This window comes from Mustela nigripes, chromosome 14, assembly GCF_022355385.1.
Source record: "Mustela nigripes isolate SB6536 chromosome 14, MUSNIG.SB6536, whole genome shotgun sequence".
Taxonomy (NCBI): Eukaryota; Metazoa; Chordata; class Mammalia; order Carnivora; family Mustelidae; genus Mustela; species Mustela nigripes.
The window spans coordinates 1,601,312-1,623,004 of record NC_081570.1 but is presented as its reverse complement, the minus strand read 5'-3'; the positions used below and the strand labels follow the sequence as shown (position 1 = coordinate 1,623,004).

The window sequence follows — 21,693 nt, the reverse complement described above, 5'->3', positions numbered from 1 at the left end:
GGGCGCCACGAGACGTGGAGTTAAATGACCTTGTGAATTTCTCTCCAAATCACAGAAAAGGGAGAAACAGTGCTAAGCTAGAACTCTTCCTTGGGTGTTCGTTTGGAGACAGAGGATGCCCAGAGGGCAAGCTGCTCCCTTGGGGACATGTCCGCCTGCCTGGCAGCCCCCACCCCAGGACTGTCCTGCGAGGTCCGGCTCTGGTCTCTGGCAGGGTCCTTTCCTCTGCCGCCTTCTTCCTCTTCCCCGTGACCAGGGTGCGCATGAGAGACCGGTGTGTGTCTCGGACTCCCTCACGGGCGGCAGTCCCCAGAGACCTTTGCCAAGGCATGCCCCTCTGACCAGCCCAGGACCTCGCCCCTGATGCCCATCACTTCAGTTCCCTGGGAGTGATTCGATTCCTTCACTGCTGCTCAGGAGAGAGATGTGGTCTGCAGAAAGAGGAGAACATTCTCCTGCCATTTCAAAAAACATCCGCCCCCCCCCACGGGCTCCTGAAGCCCCCACCATCTGCCACGCCATCCCAGGGACCCCCAGGTGCTCGAAAGGGACTCCTTGTTGCAAATCAACGTGGATTTGATCAACCCCAAAGACGTGGACCCATGCCCCCCCCCAGCCTGGGGCACACACAGCACTCCTCTCCCTCCAACACCTGAATAAACCTCTCCGGGAAAATCAGACACCATCAAAGACCCTGGGAGCGGGGCCGTCCCACGCTGCTGAGGAGTTCACGAAGGGCTCTGAGTTCGGACAGTGACTCTCAGCTCCTGGACATCTCTCTAAGACCGAGGAGTTGCCACTATGCAGGCTGTGCTCCCGCCTGGGCCCTGGCCCGTGTGGGTAAGGGGGACATGAAGCCCAGGCACGGGCAAAGCCAGGCTCCCCGGTGAGTCCCAGAAGCGGAGCCACAGCGCCAGTAAAGCCCTCAGAGGCTTTGACACCAGCCCCCGGACAGGCTCACAACTGTCCTATGGAGTCGCTGGCAGGAGAGGGAAGACTGGGCCTAGGTCTGGGTGGGTCAGCGGGGCCCGAGAAGTTCTGCCGCCCAAACCAGGTCTGTGGCCCCGGACAAGGGCCTTGCTAAGCAAAACAGGACAAGGGTGCCCCTTGGGGCCGCTGGCAAAGGGGAACGGCGTGCAGAGGTCGACGGGTCCACGGCTCTGATGAACCAACAAGGAAACCACTGGTCAGGGCGAGCGGGACCCGCTGGGGTTCGGAGGGGTCATGGCTGCTCTGGAGTGGGGCCTCTGGATCGCCGTGACGTACAGATTCGCATGAGACGGCGGCAGGGGTGCAGACATGCCCACGATTCAGGCTGGCACACGCCGCACGCGGTCAGAGGCACGGGTGAGCCAAGAGGCGCCGACCCCCGCCGTGGGGGCTTCTGGCAGCAAATCAGTGTCTGGAGGGCGCGCCCGCACCCTCGAGCCCCAGGCCAGCCTCGTGGCCAGCCTTGTGCTTAATCCTTACTTTCTTTAAAAATGGATTAGGAAAATCTCACATGGAAAATTAATTAATGTGCGAATTCAACAAATATTTACCGAGCAGAGCACTTTGTCAGGAATCCCGCGAGTGCGGGGCCTGCGCACCCCACCCCCACTCTGCCCGTGCGTTGGGGGACGACGTCCCGAAGCATCCGTGTGAGTCAGCTCGCGAGACACAAACCCGCCACATGAGCGCGCCGTGAACCTGCATGCCGGGTGCGGACGGAGGGCGGGGGTCCGTGGCCTCGGCCAACGGGCTCCGCGGACGCCGCCACCCGGCCCACGGCCTCCCGGGACACGTGCGGGAGAGGAGGCGAGGCGGGAGCTCGTCAGAAGGTCCCCGATGGGGCCTGCGATTGTGTCCGCCGTCACGCCTCCGCGGGCGCTGGGGATTACTCTCAGTGCCCCTTTCCCGCGCGCGGCCTGTCACTGGCTGTAGGTAAGTATATCCTCCAGGAGCGGCCCCTGCCCCCAGCCAGACAAAAGTGAGCTCGCCGCCCCTTTCCCCAAGAAAAGAAGCCAGAGCCTTTTCAGGGCAGTGAATGGGGCCCCTCATTTAGGCCGCATTCTACCGGGCGCTTCATTTCCCCTTTCCTGCTTTGCCTCATTCAGGGGGGCTCTGACTTCAACTAATTCGATAACAATCCCGCCGGGCCTTCCCAGCCCCCAGCTCGGGAGGACATTGTCCGTGTGCGCGGCCTTCCCCCCGCGCCGGTCCCGCTCTCCAATTAGCCAACCGCTGGGCCTCTGTCCGTCTCCACGGCTTTCCTGCCACCCGCCCACTTTTAACCATTTCTCATTGAACGGGACTCCCGAGGGCCTTCGGGGCTGCACGCCCCCGGTGCCTGGGTCAGCGGACCTGGGGTCGGGCAGAGCGAAGACACGCGCCCGCACGGCCTCTCGGAGGCTGGTGTGCACCCCCTCCCGGGGCCTGCGCGGCCTTCGCGGGAGACCTGAGACACGACACAAACAGCTGTGCCTTGGCCCCCAGCCTCGCCTGGCACCGGTTCGGGAGCAGCCCAGAGAGTCCCCGGGACGGGGGGTGCCGGGGGATCCAGGTGACCTCGCCGGCTGGCCCTGGGGGGGGGGGGGTCTGTCTCCTCACGGTCAGTTTCCAGGGTGGGGTCTCGCGTGGCTCTCGTCCGGACGAGCGCGTCCCTCTCAGGTGCTGACGTCCCATCACTTTGTCCCGAAAATTGGCTTTTCCGGCTTGAGGAAGATGTTCCAGAGCCCGCAGGGAGCACTGCCGGCCGGTGGGGGCGTGCGCGTGCAGACTGGTGTGGGGGTGTGTCTGCAGGTGCCCACGTAGGTCCCCCCTGCTACCCCCACAGGGAGAATGTGGAGATTGGCTACAAACGTGAGTCCTTAAAAAGCACTTTACCGTCCTGATCTGTGCTGATTCCCCAAACCCGTCCTGGGTCTCTGGGCACCACGGTCTGTGATGGCCCGTCAGGCACGGTCCCCCCCAACCCCCGCCGGGGGCCCCAGGCACGACATTTATGGGTGGGGCCCCCAGCACCACCTCGCGTCCCCGTGCTACCTGGAAATGACCCGGCCCTGGTGTTCAATATCCTAGGGGTCTGTACGGGGTGAATTCTGTCCCCCCAAATTCACACGTCCCAATCCTAACCCCAGGACCTCAGAACACGGCCTGATGTGGAAACAGGTTCATTGCAGAAGTAACGAGTGGAGATGAGGTCCCACGGGGGTGGGGTGGGTCCGAGTCCAACGTGACAGGCGCCCCCAGAGAAGGGACACCGTGCACACCCCCGATGGCACGCACGAATGAAGCCGGAGATCGTGCGGCGGTGACTCTACACACCAAGAGGTCCTAGGCAGCCACCGCGCTCTGGGGGGTGTGGGGCAGGTCCCACAGAGAAGGGCCCGGGAACAGGGCAGACCCCTCACTGGGGGCGGGAGCCACTCTCCTCGCTGTCTGTCCGCTGTACCGTGTTCCAGAACCTTCCGTCACAGGCTCCTTTCCCCTCAGGTGTTCCGTTCAGAAAGCACCGCGGTAGGGAGGCTCACCAAGACCGTTTGGGCAGCGAAGTCATTTTCACGGACTCGGTCCGGCGCCGGGCCGGGGGCTTGGAACCGTCTGAGGGTCCGCGGCAGGTGTCCTTCTACACAGAGGTCCGGAGAAACGCAGGAAGCAGCCAGGCGCTCGGCTCCAGGGAGGCCGGAGGAGGCTCATGGGAACCTCGGGGTCAGTTGGCCCATCTGGGACAGGATGCGTGCACGGAGAGAGACCACAGCCCCGAGTTCAGCAGTGCACACCCGCGTGGCCTCCGTCCGTCAGAGAAAACTCTCCCCAGATCTTCCGTCCCTGCCTCGCCTCCAAAAGGTCGGCCCATTCAGATGACGGGCCGTGGACGCTTTCGGGGTGACTGGTGTTCAGCCTCTTGCTTTACACGCGGGGGACTAAGCCGAATGGGGAACAGCTCGGGTCTCGGCAGCAATCAGAGTCCCAGCCACCGGCCTCTCTCTCCCACGCCGTCTCGGAAAACCCCACAAACTCTCTGATGCTGATGAGGCACAAAGTAGGTTGGTCCCTCGCCTGCTGGGCAGGGTGGCAGCCACAGGGAAGCGCTGTCCTCCCCGACCTCAGCCCTGGAGGGCACCCGGCACGGCTGGACGTGTGGCGTCTGCGTTTATGAACAGGGGCCACCCGAGCAAGGAAGCTGGAGGGCCTGGGGGTGCCCGTGAGAAGCGAGGACGCAGAGCTGCCGCCTCGGGTTGGGGAGCCAGAGCCCGGTGCCACGGAGGCCACGGGGTCTGAAGGGCCTCCTGCTTCGGGGATCCCAGTCCTTCGTGTATGTTCAGTCCCGAGTAGGAGTCAACAAAGACAAGACAATCCAAGACAGACAGGCAGGGGGTCAGTCCGGACAGATGGACCCTAAGGGGCCGGGAGTTCTCGGTTCCTTTCTGAGGCTGTGCGCGCCTCGCTCCTGCAGCCGGGCGATGGCTGTGCACGCCTCGCTCCTGCAGCCGGCGATGGCTCTGTGCGCCTCGCTCCTGCAGCCGGCGATGGCTCTGGGCTTCAGCTGGTGGCCTGGCCGGAGGGCTCCTGGAGTGACACACATTTGGCCGACGCGAGGGGCCTGGGGCCTGTGACGGGGCTGGAGGGATAAGAGCAGAGACCACTACCCTCGGGTCTTGCAAGGCACCCAGAGCCTCTGCGCCCCATGGCCAGCCAGCCCACGCTGCCACAGTTGGTGTGGATGCCCTGGGCCTGAGCGGTGGAGTGCGGACCTCGTTGGGGACTGTCCCACGGGCCACATGACTCCTGGGAGAGCAGGAGATGCCCTTGGGGCCATGGGCAGGCTGGTGCCTAGACTGGCGGAGGTTGGTCTGCACAGACCAGAGATGCCCCCTTGGCTGCCGAGCGGCACGTCACTGTCCCTGGATGGCCTTCTGGGTCGGCTCGGTGACAGTCACCCCGTACCCCACAACAGTGGCGACCGCGCAGACGAGGGAAACCGTGCCTCCTTCCACGGGACAGCTCCAGTGATGATGACAATGGAGCCGGATGCCGTTGTCAAGTGCAGAACACATCTCTCTTCCACCCCCTCCGGCCCGCGTGAGGGCACAGCGCCCCAGGGCCCCCCTCCAGAGAGGGACACGAGTCACCGAGGGCGGCTGCCTTCCCAGGGGTCGTCACCCAGGCTGGGATGTGACCCTGCATCTTCTTGCAGGCCCGACCCCACGCTTCTCTCCCCGACGCCGCTGTCTCTCCCCGCACAGGTCTCCTGGCACGGGGCTTGAGGTCGGTGCCACGCGCGGTGGTGGCCCTTCCTGGGAGGATAGTCAGAGAAACGGAGGTTCAGCGGGTCCTGCAGGATTTCCCGCCCGGACCTCCTGACCAGGCTGGCAGGGCCAACGCACGGCCCCTCAGCTCCCCTGCATGTTTAGGAGCCCTAAGCTCCTGCTTCAGTTCTGAGGTCTCATACTGTCCTTGAGTCTAAAGGGCCACATCCATAGCTGTGTCCCACCACAGGCCAGACCTCGGTGCCGTAAAGAGCTGACCGAGGCTCCCCTTCCCTGAAGCCAGCCCTCACCAGGGACGTCGGTTGTGCGGCTGCGTTACAGAGGGTCCCTGGAAGCCTGGGCCGTCGCCACCGCGAGCTCTCCCTGCTGGAAGGACGAAGACAGAGGCCCCTCGTCAGCTCGGCGGGCAGTCTGACATCACCGCCTACTGCGGGCGCCCCAGAGACGGAGGCCGGAGACTTGCAGCTTCCCCGGGGACAGAAAAAGAGGCGGACAGACGGTGGGGCCGCAGCCCTGAGCCCGCCGGGGGGCCCGAGCTACCTCGGAAAGCTCAGATTGGAGAAGGGGTCACCCAGGGCTCCCCAGGACTGTATGGGGGGGCAGCCTGGGCAGCAGTCGGGGTCCCCAAGGGTGTGACCTCTGGCCTCTCTCCCAGGCGTGAGCCGGGCATGCCACCTCTGGAGCTCCGGGGCTCGGCCCGCTCACGGGACCAAGCGGAACGCCCAGCCAGGCCGGGGAGCGCCCCCTGGGGTTCTTTACACACACGAGGCTTCTTACAAGCTCATCTGGTGGGGTGCTTTTGTGGGAACCAAGTAGCAGGGGCCGGAGCAGCCAGAACCTTCTAGAAAGGGGAAGCACACAGCTCAAAGTGCTGTCTGCGCGTGCTGTCCGCCTGGCCCGACAGGAGGCAGGACGGAGCAGTTGCAGGCCTCCTGGACCTCAGGGGCTAATCCTGGGGGTGCCGGGCCCGGAAGCCGTCCACGCCTTTACTGCTGCTTGCAGTCCGGGTCCCCTCTGGCCCAGAGTGGTCAGGGGAGGTGGCGGAGCCACCCACGGGCCCCGCCCTCTTCCGCAAACACCTGGCCGCGTCTCCCAGGCCAGTCCCTGCGCTCCCCACGGCCATTTCCTGCTTTGGCCCGGACCCGAAGGTGCCCTCAGAAGATGAGGACCGCCAGGCATCCTCCCCCACCCCCCCACCCCCGTCCCCCTCCTGGCAGCCGCCTCCGGGGCCTCCGCTGAGGGCCTGGCTGAAAGGCAGGCTGATGAATTAGTCTGGAGGGAAACAAGACCGCTCCTACTTGTAAAAGGTCACGGCGACTTTGTTCTGGGTGAGGGTTTATCTCGGCTGCTGCCGGGACAGACAATGCCGCGGGGCTAAACGGCAGAAATCTTAGCTCCTCGGGAAATGACGGTGCTGATAAACCCGGGGCCGTAGAAAGATCTAAATGGGCAAGGAGTGATGCGGTATCTGGAACACGACCGAGCAGAGATGGCGTGTGCAATTAAACTGGGCATCGGCCCAGACGGGGGACGCGCCGTCCGTGAGCCAGACCCAGGTGGCTCCCGCAGAGGGAGGACACGCGGGCCGGACTGCAAAGGCGCCAGGGCACGGCCGCTGGAGCGCTTCCCTGGGACATGGTGACACGCGTGGTGGCTGTCGGGGCCCTGGCAACCCGGAGGACACCCCTGGACACCCGACTCTCCACACGTTTCTTCTGGAGGAGGAGACGCCCCCAGAAACACCGGCGTGAATCCTGAGGACCCACGTTAAAAATCCCTTTTAGGCTGTTTTATTCGCCGCGTTCTGCAGGGTGTGAAAGGCCCGGTGGGCACCGCGTGCAGCCCGGCCCCGTGGCTTGCAGATCTGACGCCCGCCCCCACCAAGCTGCGCCCACACGGACCGCCCTCCCAGCCGAGAGCCCATCCTGGGCTGACCGGACCCTTGACTAGGCGAACACAGCCGTGTCGTCATGCGCGGCTCCCGGAGGGACGGATGACGCCCGCGCCGCCCTGCGCCAGCCCGAGCGGAGCAGAGTGGGTGCCTACGGGGTCCCTCGGTGGTGTGAGCCTCTGTGCTGCCCGCGGTTTGGGCTGAGGCCGAGGTGGCCAGTGACGTGCTGAGAACACATTCCTAACCCAGGGGTGACCGGTCACAGAAATTCTCAACTGGAGAGAAGCTCTGATAAGCAGAGGCCAGGCCTGGCTGGGAGGTTCACGCCCTGGTCCCATGACCCAGGGAGACCTTTTATGGCCTGCGGCGCCTGGGACTGTCGTCCGACCCAGAGGGAGGGAGGCCCCCCGAGGGGCTGGACCCCGGACGGCCAAGGCCACGCTGGGGTTTCCAGGGAGCCCCCCGTCCGGCGGCTGTGCACACTGCTCCCTGGGGCCCTGCTGCTGGGGACTGTCTGCTGTCTACATATCACTGCTGCCGGTGGCTCCCTGGCAGGTGCATCTCCACCACGGCCTCCTACCCAGGGGTCAGCCCACAGGGGACCACCAGCACCACCTGCGGGCCTGAGTTCTGCCATGGGGGGGCAGGCGAAGGAACTCAACCTCACTGCACTCCCCTTGGATGGGGGAGCCGTGGCCAGGCCGCCACCCGCTGGGCATGGAGTGTCCACGCGGGCCAGGGGCACAGGGAGGACTTGGTTGAGCCCCCGCTCCTGGGAGGAGCTGGCTACGTGATCTGCGGGGGCACTCGGCAGGGTCCTGAGTCTGACTGCTGACCCCCGTGCCCCGCTACTGTGTGACCCTGTGTGACCTGCCCTGCCAGGGCTTCGGGCTCCCGGCTCCCGTCCATACCGTGAGAGCAAGCACAGTGTTGTCCCCCGTGCTTTCCACACATGGAGCGGTGACTACTGCAGCCACGGGAGGGGTCACGGCCACAGGAGGGGCCCACATGCAGGTGTGAGAGTCCCCGGGAGCCCCTTGCTCATGCTGGTGACGCTGGGCTGGCCAGGTCCCCTGTCTGTCCCCTGCCCCCTTGGTTACCCCACCCCCACTCGGGCCTGACAAGCTCTGTGATTCAGACAGCTTCGGTGCCCCGCTGGCCTCAGGCCTGCAGGAAAGTGTCTGACTGGGGTCCTGGGGGTGAGGAGAGGGAGGCACCTGGAGGCGGGGGCAGGAAATTCAAGGTAAGCCCCCCTTGCCCCAGGACTCGGGTCCAGAAGGGACTCGCCTGAGTGTCTGGGCTGCCATGGTTAGGGTTAGGTTAGGTTAGGTTAACGACCCCATAGGTAGTTAGGGGCGCGCTCCTGGGGACTCCCACCAGAATGCTAGCAGATTCACCCCAAATCTGCATTTTGAAAGCTCTGGAGGCTGTTCAGCCCAACACTTTGGGACCCAAGCCCGAGGTGAGCAGGCGAAGCTTGTGCCCCTCTCTGGCCTCTTCCAAACGAGGCCTGGTGTGCAGAGAGGTCCAGGCTGTGCCCCAGAGGCCGACCGGCCGGGCAGGCCCTGCCTTGCAGCTCTGGCCCGGACATGCCTCAGCCCCAGCCGGGCCCCGGGCGCTCGGGGGCCACGGCCGAATCCTGACTCCAAGGTTCCCTCTGGGCTCTGGAGAATGCCCCGTCGTCGGCAGCAGGGCCCTGAGGGGGCCGGCTAACACCGCGCCAGGCCCCCGGCCGCCCACGGAGCTGGGACATGGGATCCCTTTACGAGCGGCAGAATGAGGACGGATGCGTGGACCGCGTGGGCACAGCGCGGGCGCCAGGGACTGTGAGCCGCCCCTGCGCGGTAAGCCTGGGCTGGCCTCCCCGTCCTGCCCAGCACAGAGGCACTGGGGGCTTTGTCACCTTCTCTCCACGTACCGTCCCCTATTTTCCTGGAGGAGAGACAGACAGGAGGGGGTGACCACGCTCAGCTCCCCGGTCGGGGCCTTCCGAGCCGGCGGGAAAGGGCTGAGCCAGGGCCCCCTGGGAACGGGCTGCTGAGCAGAGCAGAGGGGAAGCTGGCCTGTCCCCCGCACCGTCTTCCGACGGCGCATCAGGCTTTTCCACGGTGCTGCCTCCCAAGCGGGCCTGTCCAGAGCAGGGATGGGGCTGGTTGTCGCTGTGTGTGAGCAAGAGAGATGCACAGGGTAAAATACCATTTAAGAAGTTGGTATTCGGGACGTCTCTCAAATATGAAAAGAAAATATTTATTTCCTTTTTCGCTTGTGAATCAGAATGCTCTATTTAAAGAAAGTACCCTCTGCGGGTCCTGCGGCTGAGTTATTACCCCTTAAGGAAGTAAGGAGAGCGCTATCAGGGAGGTATTCTGAGTCACTCTCTCCCCTTTCTTCTGAGATTCCTTCTATACCCGCGCCGCGGAGCTGGGCCTAAGATAGTGCAGGATCCCATGGCATTCTTGGGCTGGAAACGTCTGGACCCGATGTTACGGTGCTCGGGTGACGGCAGGGGGTGTGGGCTGAGCGGCTCCCAGAGAGCAGGGAGTCCGTGAGTGGGGTTCTGGGCGCACACCAAGGCCAGCCCCGTTCCCACGGGGTGTGGTCCCTCGGATCCAGACACCCATTGGCCCAGGGACGTGCCCCGAAGGCATGGCTGTCTGGGTGCTGTTTGTGAGCGTCGACGGAGCCACAGGCTTATGACTTCCAGGGCATACGGTGTGTCTCCTAAGCACATTCAGAAAGTCATCAGGGGGAACGTCACCCCGCATGTAACCCTGCCCAAAATAAAACTCCAGGCCGCCCAGACACCGAGTAGAAAGCAGCAGGGGTGAGTCGGTGCCCGACAGAGGACAGCACAGCAGGGAGTTTCTGACACTCCTGGGACCGGGGGCGGGGTGCTGTGCCCAGCGGTCCCCAGTGCGCTGAGAGAAAGGACGGCCAAGACTCGGGGCCGAGAATACCAGGATCAAATACTTAACCCATGAGCTGTCAGAGCGGCAGGAAGCCACAGAGCAGAGCCCGCACCATGTGGGCAGCCACCCCCCTTCCGGGGCCCACGCGGCCATGGCTCTTACCCCACGGCCGGGATGACAAGAGAAACACGCAGTGGGACGGTCTGCAAGCCATCCCAGCACAGCACGAGAGCCGCTCAGCGGAGGTTCAGGCACGGGGGCCCGTGTGGGCCGCAGGGAGCCTGGATGCCTCCCCTGGTGGGTGGGGGTGGCCCCGAAGGAGAGCCTATCTCGGGGCAGCAGCAGGCGGCGTCCGCTCAGTACCTACGCGCCCTCAACGGCCCGTGCTCAGTGTCACGTCCCATACCTTTCCGGACCCCCACAGACTGAGCACGCTGGGCGACGGGGAGGCGGTTTCTGGAGACCCTCTGTCTGCCAGAGCCGCCAGCTCCAGGCGGGGTGGACCGCATACCTCCTGCCCGCGGAGGCCGGAAGCCCGTCCAGGGTTTTCAGCAAAATCCAAAGGTGTGTGTGCGTGCGCATGTGGGTGTGGATGTGTGTGCGTGCATGTGTACATGTGTGTCTGTGCGCGTGTGTGTCTGTGTGCATGTGTGTCTGTCTGAAGGTGCACATGCTCAGGCACTCGTGTGCGTGTGCAAGTATGCATGTGTGTGCATACGTACACGTGTGTGCGTGTGTCTGCAGCCGCATACGCGCGTCTATGTGCATGTGTCTGTGCGTGTGTGTCTGTGTGTGTGTGCATATGCAGTGGGGGTGCACATGCACACCCACACGTGACCACGCGGACGCAGGTCTGCGTTGGTAGCTGAGCGTGCAGCGGTGAGGCGAAGGTGTCTGAGACGAGGGGGTGCCGGGGAAGGAGAAGGAAGAGAGGTTCCCGCTGAGACCCTGGATCAGAGGAGGAAGAGGAGGCCACAGGTCGGGGCCACATGGCTGTAGCCCTGGAGGGTCTGTGTGACATCCCAGCATGCCTGGCTGGATGAGTGAGAAGCCAGGGCGTGGAGGTCGGGTACCCCAGGACTCCTGGCCCCCAGCCTGGGTGGCCGGGGGAGCTTCCCGAGTCCTGGGAGAAACTAGTTCTCTGCTCTAGTGTGTGCCCCTAGTGCCTTGGAGAGACTCCATCCTGGCGATGTGAGAGGCTGGACGGTCACCACCGTGGACAGCCCGGCGCACCGGGCTTCATTGCCAGCCTGCACCCTGAACCACAGTCAGCCTCCAAACTTCTCATCTGAAGGATGCTCAGCGGCTACCTCGGAAAAGAAAGCGTTGCTTTTCTAAAATGCATGTCGGTGGACAAGCATGGATGGACAGAGAGGCAGCTTCCTCGGAGCCCCAGTCCTGTCTCCAAGGGTGCGTGTTCTGGACCATAACATACCCTTAAATGTACAGAAGTTTCTCAGCATCCAAGAGTGCAGAGCTGGGCCATAGGTAGCCTGGCATCTCTGGGTGTCCCGGCAGCCCTTTGTCCGCGGGGCCTGGGGGTTTGGGGCTGATCCCGCCTGTGACCCCAGACCTTCCTCTATGGCCTGGCCCAGAAACAGCCCGTTTGTTGATTGAACAAACGAACACACACATTATTATTCAGACATGAAAGCCAAGGAATGAGGTCATCTACTTGAGTGAACTCTGCAGATAAATGAAACCCCATCGATTCACGTGAGCCTCTCAAACAGGGGCAGACCATTCACTCAGCAGCCGATATCAGAAGACCCGGTCCAGGCCAGGCCACGCTCTGGTCGCCGGAGAAGCTGCCCTCAGCCGTCTCTCCGGGGCAGACGCACCCTTGAGGAGGAGGCAAACGGAGTGCGGGCACTGTTGGCGCGAAAAGGCTCCTCCCCGCCGGGTCCCGCACGATGTTGCCCACCTGCCGCGGCACGGAGCCCGGTCCGGTGGCGTGACGGAGGAGCCCGCTCTTAATTAGCAAAATAAGCAGCACGATGAAAAATGTCATGATTTACTCAACAAATGATCAAAATCATTGTTTTTTCAGACCCTGAGGCAATCAAACGCAATCACGGGGTGATTTATTCTGGGCAGAGCGAGCAGTGGCCGCGTCAGCCGGCAGCTGCATCTGAGCAGAGAGAGGCCGGGAGCTCGGGTACCTCCCCAGGCGGGGCTCAGACCGCCACGCTCTGAGATGGGTCCTGGGGGGCCGTGGCTCACAGCCCACTCTCCCCCACCGGCTGCAGGGCTGGCCAGTCTGGGGCGCAGGGGACCCGCCCGATGTGGGAGTCACCTCCTGGCATGCCGCGAAGCCCGGAGGAGAAGGGAGGTTCAGAGTCACACGCTGTCTGACGCACACGTGGGAGGGAGAAGCCGCGTGCGGACGGTGGGAAAGACACACGACGAGCAAACGACACTACGAAACGAGAAGAGAAAACTGGACAGTTTTCCGGACGGGTCCAGAACAAGAATTTTGCTCCCAGGGTAGAAAGAAAATTGTGTCCAGGGTGTCCCCCAGTGACGGTGAAAATAGTCCATTAGACTTTGATTTTAAGCCAGCGTCTGGCTTCTCCCTCCCACGCTGCGCCCCCAGACCCAGCCCTCCCCGCCGCACACCTGCCCTCCCGGCCACGGCCCCGCCGCCGCCCGCCCTCGGGGTGCAGACCGTCCCCAGCTCTCCGCGGTCTCCTCTGCCATCCTTGTTAAGTGTCATCACCATCAATCTTTCTCAGCAAATGAATACTCCGTCAACTGCGGTGAAATCAAATAGCCCTGATTTATACTTAATTAGCAGTGTGAGTGTGACCAGTTAGACATCCGACGCGCGGTGGGTCCCAAGATGACGTGTGCTCCCGCGCTGACCCTGGGCCCCGCCTCCGACGGTCCGGGGCCCGTCCCCTGCTGATGCGACGCTTCAGCACCAAGGTTCTCCACCTCCCAGTGCCTTGCGAGTGCACCATGAGCCCAAGGGGGCATCTCCACGGGACGGCAGCCCCGGCGTCTGCCGCAGTCCGAGCGCCTTGTTAGCATTCATGACTCGAGGCTCCCCGGAGGCCTCTTTCCTGTCTAGAGTCACAGAAAGACCCAGGATTCCCCGCCCCAGGCTCAGACCCTGTTTGCAAAGGCAAGGACAGAGCCTTACTGAAGGGGCAGCTGAGCCACCGGTCCGACGGAGGAAGGCACAAAACAACGGGAAACCACAATCACATGGGGACACATGGGAAATCCATCAGGATGCTCCCTTATGAGGGACAAACAGTTGGTTTTCCCGCCCCAAAGACCCAAACTGAGGTCCGAGGGATCCAGAAGAAACCGCCTGGACGTATTTATTTCAGGCACGAGTGGGTCTGCTCTGAGTTTTCAGGGTGCGCGCCTCCTCCCCTCTCTCCTGCATCTGGGGAGGCAGAGGGTTCCCGAAAATTCCGCCATCCGTCCTAGGTCGCCAGGACAACCCACACGGCTGCTGGGACCCCGCGTGACGGAAGGCCACAAAGCCCCAGGCGGGTCCCAGAGGCAGGTCGCCGGCGCCCGAGCTTGCACGGAAAACAAGGTCAGCCGAGATAGCTTCGGGGTGTGTCAGGAACACTGTTTGAGGACGTGGGGTTGTGGGCAAATAGTCCTAAGTGCCAGCATGAAAGGCGGCTGCCGGGGCACAGGCACGGAACAAAGCCGGCTGCGGACCGGGCAGCAGGAGAAGGCTCCCTCCCGCAGAGAACGAAGCGGAAGTCAACAGGCAGACCCTCACGACAGCGGTACCAGGCCACGCACGGAGCGAGCAGAAGCGATACGGGCCGTTTCTTTAGCAAAAGAGCAAACAGAAACGTGTACCAGAGCAGACAAGGGCGAAGTGGCTTCATGGTCACCCGGAGCGCCCCCTGCGGGGTTCAGGTGCCCTGTGCCCTCCACAGGCCGCCTGCCAGTTAAGCCGGGCACGTCTCTCCAAGCCGCTCCGACAAACCCCGAAGCCCGGTTCCCAAGCAGCCAGGTGGGGAGGACAGAGCAGGCCGAGTCTGCAAACGTCTCCTTGTACCCTGGGGAGTGACCCCGGGAGCGGCGAAAGAGCCACGTGCCCACAGAGACATGGGATCTCCAACTCCCTCGCTACCTACCACACCCTGCTCCCAGGCCCCCGGCTGGTCTGCTCTGAAGGGGAGCCCGACCTTGAGCGGCACACCCCTATGTGCTGCCTCCAGACAGCAGGGGCGCCCTGGCCTTCACCCCTGGGGTGTGGGGTGTCCCATCCCTTCATCCATATGGTCAAGCCACTTCTCATTTAAACCTTCAAAACCCTGGACTTTCGGCGGGTGCCCCCTGTCGCCGGCGTCCACACCCTGTGTGCCACCAGGGCCACACCCGCCCGCCACACCGGGCCTTCTTCCCCCCGTGGACTCTTCCTAGTGCTTTCCTAGAGCCGAACTCCGGCAAGTGCTTTTGGAAGCTGTGAAACCCCCAGGAGGAATCGGGGTTTCTGCCTTTTCCGCCCGGGCAGGGCACCTGCCAGAAACACCACGGAGCACGGGCTGTGCAAGGCCGGCAGAGCCGCCCGGGCTGGCGGGGAGAACACTTCATGGGGCCTGTGGTCCCCATGACGATGGCTCGCAAGACCCCCAAGCCCTCGAGGGATGCTTCTGGGGATGGCGGCACCCCTCACCTAATAGGCCCCTCTCCTGACCGCACACGGGCTCCAGAGCCGTCCCCAGGCCAGGCTGGCAGGGAGCTCTCAGCCACAGGAGGCCTGCCTGGGCAGCAGGAGACTCGTTCTCCTGCTTCTGGGAAGGGGCTTCCTCTTAGAGAGCTGGCTGACTGGGGTCCGGGGGGGCAGGGGCCACCGGGCATGTTCTACGAGGCCCCCCCCCCATCTGCAGGAGCGTTCCCTAGAGTAGAGACTCTGGTTTGGGGACATTCCATTAATCTGCGCGGTTCTGCAGACTACAGTCTGAGCACCTACGACCCAGACGGGGAGCACGGGTGTTTCAAGACATGAGCTCATTAAAGACACATTTCCGGAAGGAGAGCAGACCGAGCCTATGGGAGCTGCCGGGCGCCCACGAGGACCGCCGGTGTCTGCCGAGTCGCGTCATACAAGCTGCAGGACCAAATAAGCCTGGGAAATGTGACATTCGAGCGCTCTCTCCAAGCGAGCCTCCTGCCTCGGGCGGCCCTGCTCAGCCCGGCTGTATAAATAGACGGACCACAAGACAAATGGCCGTGATCAATCACGTCCACACGGGAATGCTCACCTCCCATCCAAAGTCCGCCTCCTTCCACGTGGCTCGGGGTGCCCCCATGTAAGGGCCAAACCTCGCCCCGATCTCCATCCTCTTCTTGGCCCAGATCCCCAGGCCGGCCCCTGGGATGGAGGACTCGCGGAGCTCCACGTCTGGCGGGATGGGGATGTCCTCGGGAATGTAGACGGGGGCTTCGTACGGTGAGCCCTCCTTGGGGGTGAAGTCCTCGCTGGTGGGGAAGGGAGACGGCGGCCCCATGGGGATGGGGGACACCACGCTGTCCTCCGTCTCGTACTCCGCGCTCTCGCCGGCCAGCAGGTCCGGGTCAGGCTCATGCATGTTATTTACAATGTCGCCGTCACCTGAAGGAGACAAGGCAGCGTCAAGCTCTGCGGCTCGCCCTCCCCCGTGCGTGACCCTCAGGGACCATCTGGGACACGGGGCAGGATGGGGACTGAGGGCGCCGACCGCCACCCCCCACCCAGGAGACATCCCTTTGCTCCGTGCTCCAGGGACCTGGGGAAGCGGGTTCAGAAAGCCCACAGAGTTGTGCCGCTCTGCGAGCCTCACGCAGCCCCCGAGGACCCGTCCGCCCCGTCTGCCTGAGGAACGGGAGGACGAGACCCGCCCACGCTCCGTGCGTCCGGGAACAGTGGGGAAGGCCACTGCCGAGGGCGCCCAACCTAGAGCTGCTAGTGAACACGTCTTTCCAGAACATTCCAGTTTGTGTCTGGCCCTGAACATGAGGGGTCGGGGACCTGTCTCGGGTTCTTGGGAGGACTCAGAATTTGGATCCGCATGAAATCTGCTCCAACACCTGGGCAGCTCGGGGCGTCTTGGTGGGGCCAGGGGCCCTGGGGATGGGTTCCTGGGCTCCTGATGACCTAAAGCCAGTCAAGGCAGAGGTCAGCTGGGGTCACAAATGTGGGGCTCATGGGGATGCAGGTCCCTGGGTCTGACGTCTGGTGTAGGCCTCTCTTTGGGGTCTGTCCTGGGAGACAGTTGGTGCTGAGATGCTGCTCCCTGGACGTGCACCAGGCCTGCGGCACCGAGACCGCGAGCTGTGGGCCGAGGAAGGAATAGGGACAGCGAGGAGTGGCCGGTTCGCCGGGAAATCAGCTCTGCCCGAGGGAGAGGGAGCAGGGCTCCGACAGCTGAGGGTCTGTAGCAGTATGTCTGGAGGCCCCAAGCGCACGATGAGCCCGTGTCCATCCGCAAACAGATAAACGGACATGTCTGTCCACACGGTCGATGGCTACTCGCCACAGAAGGGACAGAGTGCTGACACCCCCTTTCCCTCGCTGTGGCATGGAAGCACTTGGAAAACATGACGTTCCATGAAGGGCCCCAGCACGGAGGCCCACGCGGCACACTCCGTTCACAGGAAGTGTCCAGAGAGGGCACATGCATGAGATGGACCTCATGGCAGTGGCTGCCAGGGCCTGGGAGGCAGGGGCCCTGGGAGCGACTGAGTATCGGGCACGGGGTCTCCTTTGGGGAAGGAAAAGTTCCAGACGGAGAGGGAGGTGCTGCTCGCCCACGCGGGTGACCGCGCGATGAGCGGTCTGTTCAAAAGCCGAACTTGAATGTCACAGGAACGTGGATTGTCCCCCACAGATGTGGGGAGGTCTACAGAGGGTGCGCACCGACCGGCCTGGACCTTTCTGCCCAAGTCCCTTGTGCGCTGGCCTGAGACCCTGGGAGTCCCAGGCTCCCTGCCTGGAGCCCCTCACCAACCCCCCAAGCACAGCTGCGGAACAGAAGTCCCCTGGGACCGGGCACACTCGAGCGCAGGACAAGTGATTTCAGAGTCCTCACGCCCCGCCCGTGGCAAACAGATCCGCTAAGAAGTAAAATGTTTTCTTTCAAAAGATACCAAAGTCTTAAAAGCAAACAAACAAACAAACAAAAAAAACAATCCCGGGGCTAAGACTCGTTGAATGCAGCCGCTTTCACAGAAGCGGTGACTATGTTTCAAGAGGCCAACGGTTCCCTTCTCGTGGACTCGCAAGTCCCTTTCAAAAATGCAGCAACCGAAGGGCTGCTATGGCTCCCTCTGCCAGGAAGACCCAACCCGTGAGGTTTGACAGGGGCCCCCATGAACCTCCCCGGCGACTGTGCGGAGCATGGAGGCCAACTGGGGGGTCGTTAACGTGCCGCCTCCTGACCTGGGAGCAGTGAGTGCACGAGGCTCACACCCCGAATCTGGTGCGGAGCCCCCCTTCCCGTGCACCTGGCAGGGGGATGCCTTGGCCTCCCAGGACAAGGAGGGTCCGCCAGGGCAGAAAATGCGGAGCGGCCCCTCCTCTGCGTATTCCTCTCAGGGCTCTTCGGGCTCCTTCCCCCGCCCCCGCGTTTGAATTTTACTTCCCAAAACTCCTCACCTACTGGAGGAAAACCAAGGCTTTAAGGGCATGTTTAATTTACTGGCCGAGCAAACAGTATAGGAGAGAAAGGTGGTGTTTCCTGCCGATTAAAGGCAGGCCGCGCACGGCTGGCCTCCCACCCCCGGCGGGCACGGGGGTTAAGTGATTGCCCGAAGCCTCCCGGAGAAGCCAGGTCTCCATTCACGGCCCCCACCGTTGGGGGGGTTTCTTCCTTCACAGGTGGGGCTCGGAGACCTCATCAGTGTGCGGCAGGCACTGGAGAAAATGAGGTACAGCCAACAGCCCCAGGCCTGGGGAAAGCCCCAAGCTGCTCGGGGCTGCCCGAGCCTTCCCGGCGGACCCGCACACGTCCCCGGCTCCCACGGCCCCCGAGCCACTGCAGAGGTGGGACCGAAAGCGCTGAGCTCCAGCCGGGAGCCCCTGTGCCCTGGCGAGGTGGGTGTGGACAGGAAGTGGACACCAGCTCCCCCAGGCCCGCAGGACCGCCGGCACGCTCTCAGAAGTCGGGGTGCAGAGCCAAAAACGGGAGCTTTTATGACTTTGGAAACAGATGCTGTGCAGTCGCGTTGTTTACATGTTGGAGAGCTGAAGTCCTTTGTTTGGGTTTTGCAGTAATTTCAGGCTAAGAGTTCATGACTGAGTCCATCTTCCCAAAAAATTCTCTTGGGAGACTTACTAAAAAAATCATAAAAGCAGGGAGGCGAGAGGAGGGAGCCTGGAGCCGGTTAGCCCGCGGAGCCGTCCCAAGCCGTGGCCACGGGGCACCTGCTGCAGGTCAGGGTCCCCACCAGGTCGCTGAGCTCCTGGGAACGTCATGCTGAAACCCCGTCCGGAAGCAGATCACGGGCCGGACATTCTGTCTCGGGAAATGGGTCAGAGAAGTGAAGAAACCCAGCCGCTCCCTGGGTCTAGACCACACCAGCCGGGAGCTAGCCTACCCTCCATCCCAACCTGTCCTTGGTCCCACCCTGAACCCTGAGTTTGCGACTTGGTGTCTTCCAGCCCCACAGTGGGAGCTGTGTCCCCCTCCTGTCCGAATGGTAGCGAAGAACCCCGGCTCGGAAGCACCTCCCCATCTAAACATCAAAGCAGCAGCTGGCTGTTGGTTTCTGGAGAGAGAGACGGCCCCATCAGGACCGTACGCAGCCGGCCAGTCCCTCCCAGGCTGTCCCCGGCCTTGGCGGCAGAAGCAGCACCTGGGGGTGGGCAGCGATCAGCCGTGTGAAGACCACCAGCCCCGGAAGCCGCGGCTCCTCCTGCTCTTACACGGGGTGGGTGTGACGAGGAGGACCCTGGAGCCCTGCCCTGGGCTGGCGGGGGCGGAGGCACTTCCTCTGGGTCTGTATGTGGTTGGCTCCAGTCCCCCCTGTCCTGTGTCCCCAGGAGAAGGCCTGAAACCTGCGGGAACCTCGGGCAGAGGCACTGCGCCGGATGGGGGTCAGCGGGGCTGAGGTCTGGTGGGGGAGTGCGGTGGGCGGCTCTGTCAGGGAGCACGTCTGGCCTCTGCGTGGACACCCCTGAGAGGTGAAAGCCTCCGTGCACGGCTTGGGAGCCAAGGAACCAGGGCCGCTTGGCCCTTCCTCCCTTGACCAGAGCGGTGGTGCTCAGGCCCTGTGCTGCCCCAAAAGAACCTCGTTTTGGCATGATGCCGGCCTGTGACGTCACTGTCACCTTGGGAATGGTGACACTGCCCATCTGCCCGGTGAGGGGCAATGGAGAGCCCTGCTTGCCCCCTGTCCAGGACTAGCTCTGCCCCAGGGCCTTGGGTCACTCTCCTTGGGCTCGCTGCCCTCCGGAAGGCCCCCTCTTTGCCTCTGGACCTGACGTGGGCTGCCCAGCCCACGGGCTGTGCTTTCACACTGCCGCCTGTCCCCTATGCCCGGGGTCCCAAGCCTCCAAGCTCCGGTTCCTCTGCCTAGAGAGCCACCGGCCCAGCCTCTACAGGCCCATCCCACCGGGCTCGCTGGCTCCTCGGACATGGGGAGGCGCACCGAGGGAGGGGGCTGCCGGCCGCGCCTCAGCCACATCCAAGTGGGCTCCAGTGGCTTCTGGCCACTTCTCTGAGCTCCTAGAAACCGTGGGGCCGATGGAGCCCCGCGTCCCCGCAGAGCCCTGCCCAGGGCGGCTCCGGGAGGAGGAAGTTGAGGGAGGACTCCTGACAGGCGCACTGAGGGGGCCCCGGGGCCCGGCAGAGACCGGTGCTCATGGGCGGGGGCTGTGGGGAGGCATCTCTGGGTCCGGGGCCCCCGCGACCCTGCCTCGTGGCCGTGGGGTGGGCCGCACAGGCCTCCCCAGTTTGTAGAGCTACATACACAGGCCCACACCTGGGGGGTCGCCATGTCAGTACCCCAACCTGTGTCCCTGTCAGGGTATCGGCGGCCGTGCCCGGGGCCACAGAGCGCAGGGCTCCCTGCCCCTCTCTGTGTTGGTTCTTACGAGTGCGGTGAGTCTACACGAAGGGGCACCTCCTTAGAAAACACCTGTTCTTTATCCCGCCTGAGTGCGCAGTGACGGAGCCTTTGGCTCCGGCGTTTTCCGCAAGAACACGTTTAATTTCTCTCTTCTGTCTCCCCGGGGTGGGGGGCTTTACAATCACAGAACCAGCCTCTGAGGCTAACAACCGGTGTCCCCAGTAAACTCGGGAAATACCAGGAACCTCACGCTTACGAGGGCACAAACAGTGGAGCCTGGTGGCAGCTCGTGTCCCAAACCACGGGGAGGGTCCCCGAGAGCAGGGAGGTGGTGTGGACGGCACAGCAGCCTGGGCCCGGGTCTCCCGCTTGCCTTGAACTCTCTGGGCTCCGGAAGAATGCAGAAAATGTAGTGTGATCGCCCGGGACCCGAGAGCCCCATTACTCACACTCGGTGCGGACGGCGGTGCCATGCGGGGCTGGGATGGGGAGGCCCACGAGGTGCCCAGCACCCGGCCCTACGCGTGAGACCCGGAAAGCTGCCCCTTCTCCCCTGTGGTCCAGCACCCTTTGCACTAATGCCCCCAACAAACTCTCGGGGGCAGACCCTCCTGGAAGCCCGTGCCCGACGGGACGTCCGTCCCCCTGCTCCCTGGGGTAGAGATGGACGCGGTTCCACGTGTCTCAGAAGACGGGGCCTTATCAGAACGCGGAGCCACGGTGATTTGGAAATGTTAATTCTTACAAACCCGCGTGAACCCACCGTTCCCGACCAGGTCAGGGGTATGGACCCCACTTCAGGAGGTACCCGGGGGGTGGCAGCTGCGTGGTGAGTGGGGGCTGAAGGCGGTTCCCGGAGCCACCCCCAATCTGAGCGCTCCTGGGAGGCATCCAGTCAGACCCCTTGGACCCCGAGATTCCAATGGAAGTGCCCCATGGCCTCTCTGGAGGGCCCCAAGGGTGGACCCACACCCAGTGGCCTGGATGGAGGCGTGGGCAGAGCTTGGGGGACGTAAAAGGAACCACTGCCCGACCCTGAAGTCAGTGCCCTGAGGGTGGGCCTGCTCGGCGACCCCCCCATAACCTGGGGGTCTGTAGGTCAAAAGCAAAGTGTCCTCCACGACTTGATGATGACCCTCCGGTGGGCACCCCTGCCCCAGTCGGGGAGGAGAGATCACAGGGAGAGAGGGGAGAGGTTGCCCCGACCCCCAGGAGCCGAGCGCCTGAGGACCGCGCTTCATGTGCTGACCTCCTCTGACGCGAACCTTCAGCGAACCCCATCCAGGCCTGCAGGGTCAGCCTGTCGTCTGCCTGGCAGATCTGTGGTAGATGGAACCACCCAGCCTCACACGGGGCCCACCACTTCCTGGCTGCTGCCCGGGGCCCACCCCACACTCTGCAGCCGCCCCACGGAGCCCACGGAGCCCACGGAGCCCACGAAGGGAAGTATCCCGGTCACCCCACAGAGGCCCCGTCACGTGCTTGGCCCTCGGAGCCAGTGGGACAGCCTCCTGTGCTCATCCTCAGGGGAGGGCCCCCTCGGCCTGGCTGGGGCAGCCCCTCGCTCCTAAGCAGGCCCCCAGGCCAAGGTACACGATGGGACAAACACGGC

At 63.6% G+C, this 21,693-nt stretch overlaps 1 protein-coding gene across 4 annotated transcripts in view; it reads right to left on the bottom strand.

Moving 5' to 3' along the window:
- PRDM16 (PR/SET domain 16) overlaps positions 1 to 21,693 on the bottom strand; it is a 295,888-nt gene that overhangs the window by 183,277 nt on the left and 90,918 nt on the right. For all 4 annotated transcript variants that reach the window (XM_059376792.1, XM_059376790.1, XM_059376791.1 and 1 more), the window contains exon 2: positions 15,296 to 15,645. In XM_059376792.1, coding sequence (XP_059232775.1) covers positions 15,296 to 15,645 — 350 coding nt within the window. The remainder of the gene's footprint in view (positions 1 to 15,295; positions 15,646 to 21,693) is intronic.